General features: G+C 47.4%; 1 protein-coding gene across 8 annotated transcripts in view; it reads right to left on the bottom strand.

Annotated features, from left to right (window-relative positions):
• The window catches only part of Znf236 (zinc finger protein 236), a 97,953-nt gene extending 76,099 nt beyond the window's left edge, over positions 1-21,854 (bottom strand). For 4 of the 8 annotated variants that reach the window (XR_006852460.2, XR_006852462.2, XR_006852463.2 and 1 more), the window contains exons 1-5: positions 20,226-21,290; positions 12,785-12,927; positions 11,299-11,463; positions 4,002-4,180; positions 2,450-2,574 (exon numbers count right to left, since the gene is read on the bottom strand). Coding sequence is in view for 5 of the 8 variants with exons in the window: in XM_046448592.2 (XP_046304548.1) it covers positions 2,450-2,574; positions 4,002-4,180; positions 11,299-11,463; positions 12,785-12,927; positions 20,226-20,298 (685 nt within the window). In the remaining 3 variants the exon portion in view is untranslated. Of the gene's footprint in view, positions 1-2,449; positions 2,575-4,001; positions 4,181-11,298; positions 11,464-12,784; positions 12,928-17,309; positions 21,293-21,741 lie in introns of those variants that run through there. The other 4 variants (XM_046448595.2, XM_058580690.1, XM_046448597.2 and 1 more) reach the window with 4 other exon arrangements.
• Positions 21,855-21,983: the final 129 nt, after the last annotated feature.

Raw genomic sequence — 21,983 nt, 5'->3', positions numbered from 1 at the left:
CCTTCACAGGATGGGACCTGGGCGGGACACCCAGGCCCGAGGAGCAATCTACCAAGAGGCCACGGCATCACATCGCAGGCACCCTGAGGCACACCACTGGAGATACCAAGCCCAGACCATCTTGTCCTTTCCTGAGACCACAGTGCAGTGATCACCACCACCTCCTTCCAGGGCCAGCCTGGGTGAGCTGACGAAGCGGGCCGACCTGAGCCTGCCAGAGGACGGACATGCTGCCCCCCAGTCCTCCAGGCAGCCCAGAGGACAGGAAGAGCATATGTGTGGTGAAGGCGTGGACAGGCGTGTGCGTGGACCTCTGGTGTGACACATGTATTTATGAAGGAAATGTGAAAGGGGCAGACATTGAATTGTTGAAGGCATCTGGTGGTGGCATGAGGTCCTACCTGCTCCACTCTGTGGAAGGCATGCAACAAGTTCAAACTATTCTTTGTTAATTAAAACTTTAAGGGAGATAAAATAAAATTTGATTTCTACAAATACAAATGCACTACCTACCATTCCGAAGACGTACTTTCTCTCTCCCTTGCGCTACAGGACAAACACAAGCTGCTACTCTGAAAATACCCACTTGGTCCTGACAAACAAGCTCTGACATCTGAACCGTTCCAAGACACAACAGGCGCTTGCTAAAACCCTGGGGAGGGAAGAAGTAACCCGAACAACAGCCCCTAGGCAGGTGTAAGGGCCGTGCTCTGGCACTCTGAAGGGCACTCCAAGCAGGACAGCAAAGGGCTACTCTGCCCACTCACGTTAAGTATCCACAGGCTTGTCCTGGTCTTCCCACTGACTGTGTCTCACCCACTGACTGTGTCTCACCCACTGACTGTGTCTCACCCACTGACTGTGTCTCCCCACTGACTCCGTCTCACCCACTGACTGTGTCTCCCCACTGACTCTGTCTCCCCACTGACTCTGTCTCCCCACTGACTGTGTCTCCCCACTGACTGTGTCTCACCCATTGTGTCTCACCCACTGACTCCATCTCACCCACTGACTCCGTCTTCCCACTGACTGTGTCTCAACCACTGACTCCGTCTCACCCACTGACTGTGTCTCACCCACTGACTCCGTCTCACCCACTGACTCCGTCTCACCCACTGACTGTGTCTCACCCACTGACTGTGTCTCCCCACTGACTGTGTCTCCCCACTGACTCCGTCTTCCCACTGACTCCGTCTTACCCACTGACTCTGTCTTACCCACTATCTCTGTCTCACCCACTGTCTCTGTCTTACCCACTGACTGTATCTTACCCACTGACTCCGTTTTACCCACTGACTCTGTCTCCTCACTGACTCTGTCTTACCCACTGACTGTGTCTTACCCATTGTCTCTGTCTCCCCACTGACTATGTCTCACCCACTGACTCCGTCTCACCCACTTACTGTGTCTCACCCACTGACTGTGTCTTACCCACTGACTCTGTCTCACCCACTGACTCCGTCTCACCCACTGACTCCGTCTCACCCACTGACTGTGTCTCACCCACTGACTGTATCTCACCCACTGACTCCGTCTCACCCACTTAGTGTGTCTCACCCACTGACTATGTCTTACCCACTGACTGCGTTTTACCCACTGACTCTGTCTTCCCACTGACTCTGTCTTACCCACTGACTCCGTCTTACCCACTGACTCTGTCTTACCCACTATCTCTGTCTCACCCACTGTCTCTGTCTTACCCACTGTCTCTGTCTTACCCACTGACTGTATCTTACCCACTGACTCCGTTTTACCCACTGTCTCTGTCTCCCCACTGACTCTGTCTTACCCAACAGTGGAGTGTTTGGCTGTGAATGCTATGCTCGGGTTTGAATGCTCAAGCAAAGCTAGCAAATGAGCAGGACATAGAGAAACGTTTTCATTACTCTGATATTTTATGGCCTAGTTGGCAAAGGCAGAGTTATCATAGTAAGAAGACCCAGCGCTCGGCACGCTCTTGGTTAATTCACACTTAACAGCATACCTCGGATATCTTTCATATTTTATTTTTACCCTACAGTACTGGGGACTGAACCCAGGACCTTGTGCATGCTAAGCACTCCCCCAATGAGCTACGCCCCATTGGTCCAGTGTCACACCTGACACATAACAGATATTCCTGAATTAAATAAGTTAATAAATATCACACCAAAGATAACAGTAATAACATCAGCTCCCAACTAATGGCAGCCACAATATACCAAGTACTTTCTATGAGCACTTCAGGTACTTTTTGCATTTATAAGTTAGGAAAATTACATGACAGATGTTATGTCCACATTTTTCACATAAGAAAATTAAGTCAGAGAAAAATTAGGTAATTTCACCAAAATTACACAGCCGGCTATGGATGAGCCAGGGTTAGATTACAAGCTGAGCCATCTCTGAGGGGCATTTTCTTTCCTCCAAGCCACATAATACATCATCCCAAAACAAGTGTTTCTCATACCTGTGTGTATCCTTATATGTCGCGTTAGCTGACTTGGCTTTTGAAACGTCTTTCCACAGTGTGGACATGAATATGTGAATCCACTCCTGTCAACATTCCGGTTATAAGACCTGGTTCCAGACACCCTAGTGTGACAGAGGAAGGTGCTCATTAGATTATCTCCTTTACATTACAGGTTCACAGTGAAAACACTGCCAGGCGGCCAGCGGGCGGGTCATGCAAACAGGTTCTAGAGGTCAGTCGTGCCCACACACACCCTAGTTTTGTGAATTCAGTATCATGAACTTCATTTTTTCTATTTCTATTGAAAAGAGAAACTTGGTTTTTGCAGGTCCAGACACTGCAGTTGGCAGGCACGGGCTCTGCCTGCCATGGTCAAATATGGAGACACTGGCAGGTATGATTTCCATGGGGACACTAACTGCACACCACCTCCTGCAGTCTGCTTGCTTTCCTAGTGTATGGACTCTGATGATTTCCACTTGGAACTCCCACAACCTGGCCACCCCTCTGAACTCCAGCCCTGGACGGTGGCTCTGTTGGCCTGGCCTCGTGACTGGCTGGCCAGAAGCTCCAGCCTGACCCATCCAACAAAGTACTCTGATTCTTTCCAACCTGCCCCTTTCCGCATCAGGACCCAGAGGCTCCTAAGTGTACAGATTTGAAACTCAGAAGTCACAATGGATCCTTCAAGACCCTCTCCAAGTCACCGGCTTTATTATGAAACACCCCTCTCAACTTCCAGCCACCTTCTCATCACGGACAGCACTGTCCTTTCCCAGTGGCCTGGTCAGCCTTGGCCTGTGGGTAAAGTCTTCTAAGGGCCACCCTCAGGGATGAGAACCCTGACTCCTGGGACAGTGGCCTCCCTCACACCCCCATGCCTGCCCTCTGCAGGGGCACGCACCACCCTGGCCGCCTTCCTGCTCTCAACCCAGGAAGCTCGGGCTAGAATTCTGCATGCCCTCCCGGCAGGCTGGCTGCCCTTTGTGTGATCCTGCCCGTTCCTTCAAACGCCCTCCTTAGGAGACCTGGTCAAGGAGCTGCCTCACTCTGATCAGACGACCTGACGGCGCTCACCTTGACTGACCCCTTCACGTGGTCCTACTAAAGGACAGCTCCCTGAGGACACAGCCTCAGCTGCCTGGTTCATCCCTCAATCTGCAAAGACCTAGAAGCTAGGGCTGCCTAGGTGTAATTACCACCTGGACATCCCCAGTCACCTCCAAAACCTTTAGAAGAAACATCAAAAACACCAATGCTAAGCCTCATCTGAGTAACACGCTAATAGTAGTGAATGCATCGTAAAAGCAGCAGATGAGCCCACAAACGCAGAGCCGGACCTGTTCTACAGCTTTTACACCATGGCTGGCACCTCCCACTGACCTTCCCAGTGACCTGCACTACCGTGGACCTGAACCAGGTGTGCGGAGCAGTGGTCTGGTGCCACACTGTCATGTGGTCTCACTTGGGGCACAGTATGTACTTCTCATCCATCATGGCAAAGAAGGCCAGGTTCAGAATTCTACCAAGCTCAAAGGACAGTCCATACCTAACTTTATAGTGAGTCTTCACATGGTCCTTCAGCTCTGCTGAGGTCTCAAACTCCTCCTTGCAGGACTTGCAGGTGTGGCTACGGGTGTTCGCCAGCTCCCGCCGGTGCTCCTCCAGGTGGATGGCCAGCTGGCTCTGCAGCGTGAACTCATCCCCACACTCCGAGCAGATGAGGTTCTGGAAGAAGAAACGCAGCTGTGAGCGGGACAGACACTGCCAAGCCACTGCTCCCTAATAGACCTGCACCTGAACAGTCAATAGACACACATTCTTCCCTCCTAGCAAACATTATTTTTATATCTCAAATAATCCACTGTCCAGATTTGAATGGATAAAAATCATCTTTATTGGAAGAGAAAGACTAGAAAAGGATGGGGAAACAACACAATTTTTAAGACAAATGAACTCTATACCCATGTGGCTTCAACAGCTAGCATTTGAGCCACCTGTTCCCAAAACCTCAAAGGAACAGAATGACTTCAACCTGCAACAGGGCCAGGAGAGAATTCAAGGACAGACTGTGCTTTAGCATACCACTTAAACAGAACAAAGACTCAGGAGTTTCAAATGGAGACACTACATCCTCTGTTCAGTGTGATCTACGGGCACAGTTGATCTTGAATTGCCCTGCGTGTGTGCCAGGAAACAGGCTAAAATACAGGACAGCACAAGCCCACCGCCAAAAAAAAAAAAGACTAAGGATCTGAACTGACCACCAGGCACAGTGGTGTGCACTGTAATCCAGCTTCTGAGAGTCTGAGGCAGGAGATCACAAGTTCAAGGCCAGTCTGGGCAATTTAGCAAGACGTTGCTCAAAACATTTTTTAAAAGGGCTGGGTATGGGGCATAGAGGTAGAATGTTCCTGAGTTCAACCCCTCATACCAAAAAGAAAAACACTGAGGTAACTGTATTTGGGTAATCTTTAGTAATGCACCTCACCTGCTGGGGGATTGCTGGTGCTATTGCTACTGCTGCTCCATTGCAGCTGGCCGGCACTAGCCCACACAAGCCGCAGGTAAGTCCACCTTCCCTGCAGTGTGCTGGGGACAGGCTGCAGTAGCCTGGGAGACCATGACAAAACCCAATCTGCTGGGATCGTCGCAGAAGATGCACTGTGGTACAAAGCCAGTGCTCGGCAGCCACGCCAGTGGCCCTCAGCCTGGCACAGGCTCCAGTCATGTACCCACATGCAGTTCCATAATATATCATTTCCTTAAATGATTTATGCTAGTATTTATAGTCCCTCCAAACAAACTGTCCAAACATGAAAAAGTGAGTTTAATCTGTCAATGAACATAAGTGGTTACTTCCAAATTAAAAGAAAAAAAAAATTGCATTTCTCGGGCTGAGGCTGTAGCTCAGAGGCAGAGTGCTTGCCCAGCAATGTGTGAGGCGCTGGGTTCAATCCTTAGCACCACATACAAATAAAATAATGGCATTTCATCCATCTACAACTACAAAAAAAATTTTTTTTGAAATTGCATTTCTCTCCATTCAAATTTCTTCTAATTACTGTGGATATCGTTTTGTAAATGTATGCAAACCTTGTTACAATCAGGCCATTGTAACTGATCCTCCCTAGAATTATGCTTCAGGAAATGACAAGGATGAATAAAATACTTTGAGCAGTCCAACAATGATTTAAACTTAAATGACTTTAAATTAGCATTATTATATAATAATTGAAGAAAATAATTAATTACTAGGTTGTTAGTGATGTGCTGATAATAAAGAAAATTTACTCTAGGATCTTGCCAAAAAGGAAGCAATTATCTATATCTTCCCTTACTGCATCTCTATAGAAAAGGCCTGCCCTCTTCATCCCTGCATGCTGGGCAGAAGGAAATGCTCATCCTCGTAACAAAGATCCCCCACGTCTCTCTTTCAAAGTACAAAGCTGAACTTGACCCTCACATCTACCCTCCCGGCCTTACTCTCTCATGCTCTGCTCACATCCGTCCTCTTCACTAGCTGCTGTACCAAAGGACCAGGGGTACATATCTCAGGGACTGTCTCCATGGATACTGTCAGATGTTCCTCAGAAGCATCTGATGACTCCACAAGAGCAGAGCAGAGCAGACAGTGCTGGGGAGGCAGGGGAGCACAGGGAGAGTGAGGGGGGCAACAGATCCAGTCATGTTTTTATGTATGTACAGACACACCACACGTCCATTCTGTATTGTGAAAACGCTGGCGTGTGCCCGATTCACTGGGCTGGAAAGCAGGACTGAGCTTCCCTGGGTCAGAGCCAAGATGGGCCACACTGTCCCTCTGCTCTCCACCCAGCATTCCAAAGGAGCCAGGACCTTCCTCCAGCTCTGCACGTGGGCCACACCTGAGGAAGTCCCAGGCAGGAGAACCAAAACGCATGCACAGCACAGGGACCACAGCCCTCACTTCGAGATATTCTCCGCACTAGAGAGAACACCAATCTCCCTAGAAACAGACTGTTGAGGTAACAGTGATGATGCTGAGTGGCCAGCAGGTCACCAGGGCAAAAGTACAGCATCCAGATCAACCTCAGCCTGCTCAAGATGGGCATCTGTAAGGAGCCAGAGCATGCAATCTGCACAGGTCGCGCTCCCTGCCGCCCAGGCCCCTGGCTGGGCAGCCACCTTCACCCACCTGAGCCCCAGGGCCTCCCCTTTCTAGGCTGCAAGCCCCTGGGCCACACTGCCCTTCCCTGCCCAGCTTTCCCAGCAGCCATTCTCGCTCTCCAGAAGCACCCACCTCTGGACTTCAGATGGTACCCGCAGCCCGAGACCCGAGATCAGAACACAGAGAGCTGCCCTCGTGGCATCCTGGGCCCTCTCCATGTCACTGTCCACTGCGGCACGGCCCAGACAGCACAGGTGCGTGCACAGCCCCCAGGAGCAGGTGTGTGTGAGTGTGCTACGCGCGGGAGCCTGTGGCAGCCCCTCACTGAAGCTCAACAATAAAGTGCCTTCAGGAAATCATCCCTAAGTGACTGGAGCTGTGCTCACTCTCTTGGCTGACTTCTCGAGTTTGAGACTTATTTTGATAGACTACTGGCCACTCTGGATTTCACACTACTCCTTTCAATAGAGCTCTATGGAAACATCAGCCTACGGTGTTCTAAGAGTGCAGCACCTACAGCTAAAAGGTGAACCATGTTCCTAAGAACGTATGTTCAGGTATAGTAAGAAAAGCTATTTCAAGTCAATTTTCTGAGGTAGAGCACACGCAAAACCTGCCCCTTTTGTGAGTAGCTTTCACTGCTGCACTGGATCCCTTCTGTGGTCTGTGCTGACCCCAGGAAGCACTCAGAGTACCACTCCCAGAGCTTCCAGGCACAGCCTCCAGACAACAGCAAAAGGAACCCCAGCAAATGGAGTGGACAGGAAGGACTGCAAGCCCCACTTTGGATGAAATCATAGCAAATTTTGAAAAGCATCTCCAAAGAACACAGAGCATGAAAGTTCTGCTCTTGGCCTGTGCAGCCACACTGGGCTAGGAGAAGTGCAGCTGCCCACCCAAGCTCTACCTCATCACCTGCACATGGCTGGGATATAGCTCAGGGGTAAAGCACTTGCCTAGGACATAAGAGGCCCTGGGTTCCACCTCCAGCATCACACACACACAAAAAGAGTTGATGGCTCCACCTACAGTAATGACCGAATCAGAAAATCAGACACTCATCAGTGACCTGTGGATTAACTGAGATTATTTAAAAATAACTATTAGAATTTGGAAATCTGTATAAAACTAGTTCTAGTTCTAGTGTCATGGGACACTAGTTCTAGTTCATGGGAAGGCAGTACTAAGAGGAAAGTTCATTGCATGGAGTTCATCCTTACAAGAAGAAAAAGTCAACAAATAAATGACCTCACACTACATCTCAAAGCCCTAGAAAAAGAAGAACAAATCCACACCAAAAGCAGTAGAAGACAGGAACTAATTAAAATCAGAGCTGAAATCAATGAAATTGAAACAAAAGAAACAATTGAAAATTTTGGGGAAAAAAGTTGGTTCTTGAAAAAAAATAAAATAATATTGATAAACTCTTAGCCATGCTAATGAAGAGAAGAAGAGAGAAAACTCAAATTACTAACATCCGTGATGAAAAAGGAACTACATGACCGACACTACAGAAATAGTCAACAATTAGATGTCATTGTGAAAACTTGTACTCCAATAAAATAAAAATATTGAAGGCAGACAAATTTCTAGAGTCATATGATTTGCCCAAACTGAATCAGGAAGATACACACAAGTTAACAGATCAATTTCAAGCAATGAAACAGAAGCTGCCATCAGAAGCCTACCAACCAAGAAAAGCCCAGGACCTGATGGATACACAGCCGAGTTCTACAAGACCCTTAAAGAATAACTAATACTAACACTCCTCAAATTATTTCACGAATATAAAAAGAGGCAGCACTTCCAAACTCAATCTATAAGGCCAATGTCACCCTGATTCCAAAACCAGGCAAAGACACATCAAAGAAAGAAAACTTCAGACCGACGTCTCTAATGAACATAGATGCAAAAATTCTCAATAAAATTCTGGCGAATCAAATACAAAAACATATCAAAAAGATCATGCAACACGATCAAGTGGGGTTCATCCCAGGGACGCAAAGTCGTCTCAGCATACGGAAATCAATAAATGTAATTCACCACATCAATAGACCTAAAGATAAGAATCAAATGATCATCTCAACAGATGCACAAAAAGCATCCGACAAATACAGCACTCTGACGTGTTCAAAACACTAGAAAAACTAGGGCTAACAGGAACATATCTCAACATTGTAAAAGTTGTCTATACTAAGCCCCAGGCCAACATCATTCTAAATGGAGAAAATTTGAAGGCATTCCCTCTAAAAACTGGAACAAGACAGGGATGCCCTCTTTCACCACTTCTATTTAACATAGTTCTTGAAACTCTAGCCAGAGAAATTAGACAAAAGAAACTAAAGGGATATGGATAGGAAAAGAAGAACTCAAGTTATCATTATTTGCCAACAATATGATTCTATGCCTAGAAGACCCAAAAAATTCCACCAGAAAACTTCTCCAACTAATAAATGAATTCAGCAAAGTAGAGGATATAAAATCAATATCCATAAATCAGAGGCATTTCCAAACATCAGTGACAAATCCTTTGAAAGAGAAACTAGGAAAACTACCCCATTTATAATAGCCTCAAAAAAATAAATAAATAAATAAAATACTTGGATTCAACTTAATGAAAGAGATGAAAGACCTCTACAATGAAAACTACAACACACTAAAGAAAGAAATTCAAGAAGACCTTAGAAGATGGAAAGATCTCTCTTGTTCTTGGACAGGCAGAATTAATATTGTCAAAATGACCATACTACCAAAAGCATTACACAGATTTAGTGCAATTCCAATCAAATTCCCAATGACATTCCTCATAGAAATAGAAAAAACAGTCATGAAATACATCTGGAAAAATAAGGGACCCATATAGCTAAAGCAATCTTTAGCAAAAAGAGTGAAGCAGGTGGCATCACTATACCAGACCTCAAACTATACTACAGAGCAGTAGTAACAAAACAGCATGGTATTGGCACCAAAATAGACTTGTTGACAGAGAGTACAGGATAGACGACACAGAGATAAACCCACACAAATACAGTTATCTCATACTATACAAAGGCACCAAAAACATATTGGAGAAAGGATAGCCTCTTCAACAAATTGTTCTGGGAAAACTGAAAATTCATATGCAACAAAATGAAATTAAGCCCCTATCTCTCACCATGCACAAAATTCAACTCAAACTGGATTAAAGGACCTAGGAATTAAACCAGATATCCTGCTCCTAATAGAAAAAAAAAAAAAAGTCATTATATCATTATGTCAGATTAGGCCCTGACTTCCTTGATAAGACACAGCTTTAGAGTTAATAGCAAGAATCAATAAATGGTATGAATCAAACTAAAAAGCTTCTTCTCAGCAAAAGAAATAATCAGCGAGGTGAATAGAGAGCCTACTTTTGGGGAGCAAATTTTTACTGCACACATCAGATAGAGCACTAATCTCTAGGATATATAAAGAACTCAAAAATATCAACACCAAAAAAAAAAAATAACCCAATCAATAAATGGGCCAAGGAACTAAACAGACATGATATATAATCTATCAACAAATACATGAAAAAATGTTCAAGAGAAATGCAAATCAAAACCACTTTAAGTTTTCATCTCACTCCAGTTAGAATGGCAGCTATTAAGAATACAAACATCAAAAAGTGTCGGAGAAAGGCACACTCATACATTGCTGGTAGGACGGCAAATTGGCCAATCAATATGGAAAGTGGTATGGAGATACCTTGGAAAACTTGGAATGGAAACACCATTTGACCCAGCTATCCCCCTTCTCAGTTTTTACCCAACATTGATGTTTATAGCAGCACAATTCACAATAACTGAACTGTGGAACCAACCTAGGTGCTCTTCAGTAGTTGAATGGATAAAGAAACTGTGGTATATATACACAATGGAATATTACTCAGCATTAAAGGAGAATAAAATAATGGCACTTGCAGGTAAGTAGATGGAGTAGGAGAATATCGTGCTAAGTGAAGTAAACCAATCCCAAAAAACCAAATGCCAAATGTTTTCTTTGATATGTGGGTGCCAATCCATATGGGGATGGGGGTGGGAGGGCAGCGTGTGAGGAATGGAGGGACTCTAGATAGGGCAAAGCAGAGGGAGCAGAAGGGAGGGGGCAGGGGAGTAGGAAAGACGGTGGAATGAGATGGACATCATCACCCCAAGTACATGTATGAAGACACGAATGGAGTGACTCTACTCTGTGTACAACCACAGACATGGAAAATTGTGCTCTATATGTGTGCTATGAATTGAAATGATCAGCATATCAAGGAAAACATATGGCATTTGCGGACTGGCTTACTTATTAATTGAAATGCATTCTGCTGTCATATATAACAAATTAGAAAAAATAAATACATTTTTTTAAAAAAACCTGGTTCATATGTAGCCAGATGCAGTGTTACAAGCCTGTAATCCCAGCAACTCAGGAGGCTGAGGCAGGAGGGCAGCAAGTTCAAGACCAGTCTCAGCAAATTAGTGAGGCCCTAAGCAACTTAGCAAGACCCTGTCTCAAAACAAAACATTATAAAAGAGCTGAGGATGTGGCTCAGTGTTAAAGTGCCCCTGGGTTTAATCCCCAACACACACACACTCACACACACACACACAAACACCCGAGTCCACAGGTAAAACCCTGCTGACCAGCAGGAGCACTTGGCCCTGAGCTCAGGATAGGACAGTACCTCTTCCTTTTCGTGCAGCATGAGGTGTGCCTTGAGGCTGGCCACCCGGGAGAACTTCTTGTTGCACACGGGGCAGGTGGGGTCGTCCCCATTGTGGGTGCACTTATGGAGAGTCAGGTTGAACTCGACGTTGAACGTCTGCGGACACTGGTCACATCGATGTGGCTATTTGGAGAAAAAAGTAAAGAAGCCACTGAAACCCAACCTTTCCACAAATACTTGTTCAATTAGTGTTTCTAAACAGCAGCCAGCACCAATCCAGACCTTTTCCAAACACTTCTCAGCTGCACAGGGACCTGTGTCAATAGATCCAGAGGGACACAGCAAAGCCACTGGCAGGACAGCAAGGATGGCAGAACAATGGCCCACACAGACAGCACTGGGGGTGAAGTGCCTGCAGATGTGCCAGTCACAGTCTCAGCACTGGATAAGGAGAAGCTCCAGCCCAGCAGGCAGCACCTCCCCTTCCTTTCTGAGCACTCACGCTGCCAACAGAGCCACCTCTAGCACAGTAAGCCACACTTGCCTTTCCAGACTGCCAGAGCTGCTTCCCAGGGACACAGTTCCCCCAGGGGCCACAGAGTCCGACTGAGGTGCCAAGAACCCAACTTTCCTCTGCGCCACACAGAGCTCGGCCAGAAGAGCCTGGGGCAGCCCTCCCGCGGCCCAGGACGACCCAGGATCCTGGTCCCCACAGTTCACCAGCTTATACTGCCCTACCACGAAAGAATCAGCAACCACTTTTTAGCTGTGACCACCACTACCACCCCAACCGTCAGGCAAATCCTTCCATGACTACACAGAATCCTTGGCACACCCACAAGGGGATGGTACAGGGGTTGGGTTGTAGCTCAGTGGCAGAGGGCATGCTTACCATGCATAGGCCCTGACTCAACCCCACCCACCAAAACCGACCAACCAACCAATCAACCCACCAGGCGGTGTTGCTCCTGCTAGAACTCAAAAACATCGGGATGCAATCCAGGCCTGACAATGCACACCGTAACCCCAGCTACTCAGTCTGAGGCAGGGGGACCACAGTTGCACGGCCAGCCTGGGCAACTTGGAAAGACCCTGTCTCAAATTTTTAAAAAGCACTGGGATATGGCTCAGTGCTTACCTCAATGTTCAAGGCCCTAGTTTCGATCCTCAATATTGCAAAAATCAATGAATCAATCAATCAAACATCTAGAATGCCTTTCAAAAGCACATAGGGTAAAACTTCCTGCTGCAGAAAAACATTTAAAATACACCAAATCTGCACTTAGTCACATTAGATATTGAAACTACAGAAAAAAGTCATATTTAATAAACAAATTGTTCACTTATAAATAACTTCGATACACTCATTCACTATGACAATCTCTTAAAAAAGATGCCAAAATGTTTAGACAATATAAATGTTCTATGACTCAGGAGCCTGATTTTAAGAAGTCTTCCTTTACATTTCGATTCTCACCAGCCCTCCAGCTTCAGGCCCACATACCTTGTCATTCCGCTCATGATCCCTCATGTGGCGCTGGAACTGAGCCTCTCTTGGGAAGGACAGCAGACAGATCTCACATTTGTGGAAGTTTGGAGTTGGACAGTCATCATCAATGTTCTCCGCGTTCAGTGGTAAAATCCCATCTACACAATTGTGTACATACAGACAATAAATACCAGGTGTTATTCTCATTACATAAACAAAATTAAATTACTTGATTATTATTTAAAGACCAACCTATACCAGAGATTTACAAAAGATGCACAAATTTTTTACAATGAACTTGTTTTAAAGTTAGAAATGAGCAATTTGAGATAGCTGACATACAAGATAAGAGAATTATCCTAAGATTTCTAGAAACCTGCAACTAGTTTCCTGTGACTTGAAACCATGCATGCTGGTCTGGAAGGCTGCTATGGTTTGGATGTGAGGTGTCTCCAAAAGTTCATGTGTGAGACAGTGCATGAAGGTTTAGAGGAGAAATGATTAGGTTATAAGAGCCTTGACCCAATCATCGAGTGAATCCCCTAACAGGGATCACCTAGGTGGTAGCTGAAGGTGGGTAGAGTGTGGCTGAAGGAGGTGGGCAGTGGGGATGTGTCCTTGGGTATATATTTTGTTTCTGGTGAGTAGAGTGTCTCTGTGTGTCTGTTTTGTCTGTCTCTATGTGTCCCCTTTCTGGTCACCATGTGAGCTGCTTTCCTCCACCACACTCTTCTGCATGATGTTCAGCCTCACCTCGGGCCCCGAGGAATGGAGCCCGCTAGCTATAGATTGAGACCTCTGAAACCATAAGCCCCCAGATAAACTTTTCCTCCTCTAAAATTGTTCTTGTCAGGTCTTTCAGTCACAGCACGAAAAAGCGGACAAAGGCCATAATGAAGCTTCTTAAACTTCACGGACCCACTTAATTTCCTTTTAATCCCTAGGGACCATAAAGCAGTCACCTCTAAATCACCTTGAGAGGCATCAATAATCCACACTGTTTTTTCAATCACTCAGTAAAGCCAAACTCCAGCAGAAGCATAAAGCCTTTAGATGCTAATTCTACAATTTGACCTATCTCTAAAAACCGCTGCAAAGCAAGATTAAGTCAAAAAGAAAAGGCTCTGTCCTCTCAGAGGGCCAGCGTCCAGGGAGTTAAGGGAAGCGGCAGCTTAGCCAATCCTGCTCTCACCAAGCCTCCTATGAAGTCGCTCAGGTAAAGCTATAAACTTTAAGGTAGCCTCCAGCAAGAATAAATACAGCAAAGAATATCCAAGAGTAATCACAAGATTTGTCAAGAATGTCACAAATCCCCACTACTCTTCTCTAAGATAAGTAAATATACTCCAAGTCTTAAAATTAGGATATAAATACATAAAGCACCTGAACTGCATAGGGACTAAATACATCCCATGCAACTCTGCATCAAATTTGATTCCAAAAATTGGGATCTGAGACAACTTGGGTTCAGGAGTGGCTCTGCTCCTTCAGAGATGGGACAGCTCAAGCATGACACCTTTCTCACAGCCCTGCACACTCCTATGGGGAGAGGACAACCTCGCAGTCCCCTGATGCCAAGCCTCCTGCCCTGGGCAGAAACCTGCCTGTTAGCAAGGATAGGAGGTGTGTGCAGCGGAGGTGGGCAGGGGCAGGTGGGGGGACAACAGCAACTGACTCTTCTGCAGATCTTTAGGGTAAAGGGCAAAGTCAAGCTTTTAGAAATATTAATGTTCCAGGTGAAAACACTATGTAAAGCAGTATGGAGAATCCTCAGAAAACTGGGAATGGAACCACCATTCGACCCAGTTATCCCACTCCTTGGTTTATATCCAAAGGACTTAAAATCAGCACACTACAGGGACACAGCGACATCAATGTTTACAGCAGCTCAACTCACAATAGCTAAACTATAAAACCAACCTAGGGGTCCTTCAGCAGACGAATGGATAAAGAAAATGTGGTGTGTATACACAATGGAATATTACTCAGCTTTAAAGTAGAATGAAATGATGGCATTTGCTGGTAAATGGATGGAGCTGGAGAATATCATGCTAAGCGAAATAAGCCAATCCCAAAAAACCAAAGGCCGAATGTTTTCTCTGATATGCAGATGCTAATTTACAATGATGGTGGGTGGCTACGGAAAAATAGAGTTACTTTAGGTAGAGGAGAATGGGGGGGGGGGCGGGTACAGGGGTAGGAAGGATAGCAGAATGAATCAGACATTATTACCCTCTGTACATATATGACTACACGACCAGTATGATTCTACATCATGCACCACCAGAAGAATGAGAAATCGTACTCCATTTATGTATGATGTGTCAAAGTGCATTCTACTGTCATGTATAACTAATTAGAACAAATTTAAGAAAAGAAATACTAATGATTCAAAAGATCAAAATTTCATACATTAAAAAAAAAAAAAAAAAGGTCCACTGCTGGGTAGATTGTCACATGCCCAGTAATCCCACTGCTAGGAAAACTGAGAAAGGACAAAGCAAGCTCTTCACAAGTTCAAGGCCAGCCTCAGGAACTTAAGGGTCTCAGCATAAAATTTAGAAAGGGCTGGAGTGTGGCTCAGTGGTAGAACACGTGCACATGGGAGGTCCTAGTTTCAATTCCCAGAAAGTACCACAAAAAAAAAAAAAAAAAAAATTAAAAAGTCTACTGAGGAAGGATTTTACATAAACTTGATTCTATTTATTCTAAACTATGTCCAGATAGAACAAACTGAAATTGTCTGTACTAAACTGTTTATGAATCCACAGGCCCAAATAAAAGGATTTGGGGGACTGCATCAATGGATGTTATTCCCTTCAGAGAAGTCTGTAGTGATGGTAAGAATACTAAGAAGCGGGAAGTACAAATGTGTTTAAATTTGTTTTAAAAATTCAGTAGCATTTTAACCTAAAAGCTAGATACAGCAATAAAAGGGACCCTCAACTAAATTTCTAAAATGCAAAATTAAAAAGCTATCTCCAGATATAGAATAAAATAATTTCCATAGCTGTGATGAAACTTCTTAATGTATTACCAAAGATGATCAGGGATTTAATTGCATCTGACAGATAAGAAACCTAAGAGACATGGAACAATCCATTAAATTTGAAAATGCTTCACTTAAAAACTAAGACATTTCCAGAAAAAAGTATCTTAAGAAGTAAGATTTCCCTTTTTTAACAAAGTTCAAGACATAATAAATGGTGTCTTCAGCAAGTCTCTTCTTTCAAACGGTAATGATATAACATTAATTTGGCTTAAAGACAAAATAATGATTAAAATTAAAGTACGACTGGAGAAGAAGAGAAGCAAGCATGCTTTAGTTTGCACCTGAACATAAATTAAAGCCCAGAGCCCGCTGGACCCGCCTGCCTGGGACACACCTCAGTAGTGTGGCCAGTCCTTCTGCAGGTGGCTTTTCAGCCCAGGCCTCCTCTGGGCTGAGATCTGCTGTCTGTGTGGCCCTGACTCCCTTCTGCTCAGTCCACCCTTCCTGGGCAGTGTTCTAGGCCTAGCAACATCTTTCCTCCATCCTATCTTTAAGGCCATTCCAATTTCGTCCCCAAAGAATCTGTGGTCCACAAAGAGGTCTATTAATGTCTCTTACAGTGTAATGTGGGGTCTTAACCCAGAGGAGGGCCTGGGGGCTGCAGGAGACCCCAGTGTCCTGCTGAAAGGCATGCACACAAGTTGTGCCTAGAGACCTTGTTCCGGGTTCTCTGCAGCCACGGAGGCTGTCAGATCCTTTCAGGGACCAATAAGCTAAGACAGCAGAAACGAATGGCAATCTCACTGTGGCCCACCCTCCTGAAGACCACTGCATCTTCTAATCACAACCAGGATGGGATCCACTGTGTTCCCACACACTCAGTGTGCATCCCCCGTAGGGGACCACCCTCCTCCAACCTCCCCCACCCACCCTGTCCCTGGTGGTCACTACTCTACCCCAGGTCGACTTGGTGCCGGTCCTCTGCACCTGCTCACTTCACTTCAGCGGAGTCCTCCAGTGCCACGCGTCTAACTGCAAATGCCAGGGCTGCTTTCCGCGATGGCCGAGTCACACTCCACTGTGCACGTCAACTGTGCGTCCCTTATGCAGGCTGCATTCTCAAACAGCAGCTACCATAGAAGCCTCGGGGCAGAGGGTCCTAACGTGCCACCAGATGTGCACCTCTGCCACTCCCCTTACACACACACAATCACTGAGCCACTGTCCGACCTGAGAGTCCCTCCAGAGCAGCACTGTTCAGTCTGTGCTCCTGCCCCCGCGACGAGACAGAAGGCACCACTGAAGATTTCGCTGCTGGGGACTGGTATGTCAATTCCTAGACAGTGTTCCCACACACTCATTTGGCAAACAAAAACATGACCATTGGTGGCTTTCATTATTCGCCTTTCTGCTAATATGGGCTCTATATTCACCATCAAGACTAAACAAAAACTACACAGTCATCAGAAAGATTTAAGTAACTTTGACTTTTTAAAAGTAATTTAAAGTCTACTTTTAAAGTTAATTTAACTCTATGAAAATACCGACCTTAAACAGTGTATCTTGGAGTCGGGAAGAACCGTGAGATGATGCTCCCTGAAGCAGCAGGTCCTGAGCCCACCAATAACTTAGAAAGTGTCCATCTCCAAGACGCTCACTTGCTGCTCGAGGACCACCCTCAGTCACATAATGCCACAGCCACCTCCTGCAGCATCCTACGGTCCTGGGCCTAGCAAGCTACCTTCAACTCCTTCTTCTCCCCATGCCAGGCCACCAGGCTGAATCCCTGCCTCTTGTTCCCAACCTAAAGGCACCACACTGGCCTCTTTGGGATATGATGCCATGTTCCAACCAAACCTGCTACATTCAGAGCACAGCTGGGATTTAACTCAAGAAAAACTCTGTGCAGTTAAGATCTCGGTCATCCACAGATCCTTACATGTTCTTAATGTTAAAATGAGAAATAATGGCTCCAAATTCTAAGCAGCCAAGCTAATCCCCAGACTGGCCGACGTTGACTTTGTTTTGAACATGTTTTCTAAAGCACGGCTCCCTTCCTCTCTCTGCTGACACCACACACTACACTGGCTCCTACCCTGTCCCACAGTCCATCCTTCCTCCAGGACACCAGCCTGACCCTGCGGTGTGCTACCACCCACTCACCCGAGTGTTCTCCATCCCCAAGAAAGCCCAGGAGTCTCGGGTCACCATTGCTACTGGAGATCGCTGTCACTTCAGGTGAGCTCTACCATTCCTTCTCTTCTTAATTCCTTTCTACTTTCTCTTTTTCCATTTCTGCTCCTCCTCCCAGACTGGTCAGCTTCCAAAGTCTTTTGCTTGTCTTCTGTAGTGCTGGGATTTGAACCCAGGGCTTTGTACAAGCTGAGCCCTGCCTCAGTGTCCCGCATTGTCATCATCTCCTCCCACCCCCCAGGGCAGGACATCATCAGGTAAAGTTGACTGTTAGTCCTTGCTCCTCAGCGCTGTTTCTCCAGACCTTCACAGACCTGGCAGGCAGCACGTGCCCAACGCCTGATAAATATCTAGAGATGGGAAGAGCTAACGAATTGGGTGTCTGAAGCTCCCGAGAACAATACCTCTAAGAGCTCCTAATTTTAGGCAGCAGGGCTCCTGCCCTCTGTCTCAGGATTCCCTTAGAACAGCATTTCCTGCTTTCCTCTCCTGCTAACTCTCTCCAGGAGCCAAGTGAAACCCGCTGCCATGAGAACCTCAGAGGCCAAAACGCTGAGAGGTTTGCAGCCTAAGCACCACCTGAACTTTGTCACCTGTTTTGTCTTTGAACATCTCTGCTCCTAAGTGGGTACTCATGTGGAAATGAAATGCAACACAGAATAATAATCCCCCAAAATACGGTGAGTCATAGGGTCCCTGCTCTTGTATAGCTCAGAAACTAAGTCCCCAGAAAGACTGAACCACTTGGTCAAAATCTTGCAACCAACCAGTGGCAGAAGGAGGACTGATTTTCAATTACTATTCCAGGCTCCCTCCTGATCAAGCACAGTCCCCTCTCCTCTTGAGCTGACAGCCCAAGACCCCAGTTTCCACCATGCCAGGTATACAGACAGAGACAAATCTGATTTTACCTGCTGGTTACAGTACCTCAAGGTGCAACCCCAGGCCACACAGGTCTTTCAGCCTAAAAGACTCACAAAAAGCAGTGCCAGAGGGCCCTCGTCAGAAGCTCCAGCATGTACACAAACACCTGTCTTCCAAAACGCCAGTGTTTACTGTGATGATGAGCCAGAGCAAAGATAATCAACTGGAAAACTCACACACCAGTCCTCCCAGTACTGGGGAGCTTGTGATCTAACTACAGGCCGCAACCCAGGTGGGCAGTGGACACCTATCCTGTCAGCATTTCTACCTGTGTGAATTCTCTTTTCCTGCCTCGTGCTGCTCTCTTCCCTCTCACTAAGAGATACAGTGACCTCCTTTAAAATACCTGCTTTTCTACTAGTGAATTTTGATTTCTCAGGAAAACTTTAAATGCAGGTAAATGTATATTCAGGTACTACACACATTACCCAAGTTTAACAAAACCCCAGCATGTTAAATCATAACCAATCAAAACCTGCCAATGTCTACATCTCGCCTTCCAGCTAGAACAAGGAATTCTAGATCCCACCGGAGAGTAGCGGGCCTGGACAATGGCCCAGCGGCATGCTGCTGAGCCTGGTGCTTTCTTAATGATCCCACAGGGGTATGGGGCTCCAAGGTCAATTGGGGGTGCAGGGTTTATATCAAGGGGACAAGGAGCCCACTCAAGAGCTTTAAACAGGGTGTGGCTGTCAAGGTATACCTGAAGAGATCATCCGGGCTGCCATGTGATGGATTCAAGAAGGAGACAACCAGCAGAGGTTGGTAAGAAGCTCCACCTTAGACATGGAAGGATGGAGCAGACTGGAAATACAGTTCTGAGAAAGAGGCTACGAGGCTAGGGTGGGAAGTACTGTGGGGAACAGGAGAAACAACTGCTCTTAGCTTTGGAGCCTGAAAACCCAGTGGACAGTGCTGCCACCTGGTGAGATGGGATGTGCAGGTGCTTGTCAATGGGAGTTCACACTGTCTCTCCACCAAGCCCTTCCCGTAGCAGAGACACTGCACCTTAAATTATTCTTGCTTTGAGGGGTGAGGGCTTCGAACCTGGGGCACTTTACCACTGAGCCATACCCAGAGCCCTTTTTGTTTTTTATTTTGAGACAGGGTCTAAGTTGTTAAAACTGGCCTTGAACTTGCAATCCTCCTGCCTCGGCCCCCTGAGTCTCTGGGGTTATAGGCATGCACCATCATGCCTAGCTTGCACTTTATTCTTGGCATAAGTCATATTAACCAAAAAAAAAAAAAAATGAACAAAATAATGTCAAAGCAAAGCAGCAAAAGGAATGAGAAACCACCAATCATTGATACAAATTCTGACCAGCTACCCAGCTACCTAACACATACCTGTTACATCTGCCAGCATCACTCCCCACAATCCAAAAAGGCGACAATGTATATGAACTTCAATGAAATTCATGGATACCAGGTCCAGGACATCTCCCTAAATTACATGCCTGTTAACTATGTCAAGTGCAGCAGCAATAATAACTTCTGGTTTTCCATGTCTTGTTTCTAAGCTCACGCACTGATCCAAACAATCACCTTTCTCCATAAAAGCTTCAGAGGACACAGGGTCTCATTAAGTTGCTGAGGCTGGCTTTGAACTTGTGACCCTCCTGTCTCAGCCTCCCAAGTCACTGGAAGTACAGGCATGTGCCACCATGCCCAGCTTACACTATTCCTTTGCATCTTCAGATCTGACCTTATTCTGGGTTCCTGCACTTTTGCTCCTAATTCAAGTTCTGTCATGAGCCTGTATTAACTCAAGAAAAGTCTGACACTGAGTCACTAGCCTAAGCAACCGGCTATATGAAGCTCAATGGAAGTCCTGGTGCAATCCACCGCTCCTGTACAAATTCCAGGCATGCATCCTCCCTCCAGCTTATGCAAGGTCTTTTCCACACACTAACAGCCTCTCTGAATGTGCAAACTGTCCTGGCGTGCTTCAGTACCACAGTGGTTGGGACTAAGTACTGGCAGGTATTTCCCAAGTATAGAAATAAATCACAATCACAGCACTCAAGCAGAGCTCCTTGCCTCCAGACCCATTAGCCTTGCACCTCAAAAACACCATGCCACAAGTGGAGTCCCTGTCCAGTAAAATCCAATTGTTCTAATCAAGCTGCAGTGAGGAGAAAATTAAACCCCCATGGCAGAGCAGAGACGAGGGTACATTTGCATCAGTTTTCAGAATCCGAGTTATATCACAAGCATAAACTGAGGAACAGTTCCTGAGACCCACTGTGCGCACTAAGCTCTCGGAGCTCAGGTTCCAGGCAACAGAAATACTCCTGACACCTACTATGTGCCTGCCAAGAATTCTGGGAGCTCGGGCCCGGGCCAGCCCGGCACCTACTAAGTGCAGGATCAGCGCTCCAGGGCACAGGGCTGCGGGCCCAGGTCAGCCCGGCGCCCGCGGCGTGCACGCCCGGCGCTCCCTGAGCTCGGGCGGCTGCGACAGTCCCGGCGCCCGCTGCGCGCACGCCCTGCGCTCCGGGCGCCCTGGGGCTCGGCTGTGGCCCGCGGGTCGCTCCGCCGCGCGGCCCCCGTCCTGCCTCCCGCGGCCGCCGCCGCCCGCCTCCCCGCGGCCCGGGCCGAGGGCGGCCGCCTCCCACGCGGCGGCGGGGCGGGGCGGGGGCCGGGGTCGGGCGCGGGCCCGGCGGGCGGGGGGCGGGAGCGCGGAGCGGCCGCGCGGGCCGCCGCCCCCGCCGCCGCGGCGCCCGGAAAGTAGGCCCAGCGCGGAGGCGCCGGCCGCGGCGCCCGTATCCGTCCGCCCGCGCTGCGCCGCCGGCCATCGCGCCGCCGCCGCCGCTCCCGGCGCGCCCCGCGCCCATCCGGGCACTCGGGCCGCGGGCCTTACCGGAGTCGCCGCGCGCCGCGCCGTCCCGGGGCTTCGGGGGGCGGCCCCGCGGCATCGTCGCGGCGGCCACCCCTCTCTGGCGTCTCGCTCGGCGGCGGCGCGCACGCGCGGCACCGGCGGGGCGGCGGCCGGACCGGACCGGCCCGCCGGGCTCACGGGGCGACGGCGCCCGGACGCGCGGGCGGCAGCGCTCGCACCGCGCCGGCCTCGGCGGGTTCCATGGCCCGCGGGCCGCGGCGGGG

This window comes from Marmota monax, unplaced genomic scaffold (genome assembly GCF_021218885.2).
Source record: "Marmota monax isolate L192 unplaced genomic scaffold, Marmota_monax_Labrador192_F-V1.1 WCK01_AAM20220418_F8-fsc00060, whole genome shotgun sequence".
NCBI lineage: Eukaryota > Metazoa > Chordata > Mammalia > Rodentia > Sciuridae > Marmota > Marmota monax.
Note: the sequence above shows the minus strand (reverse complement) of the source record. Positions and strands in the feature narration are given on the sequence as shown.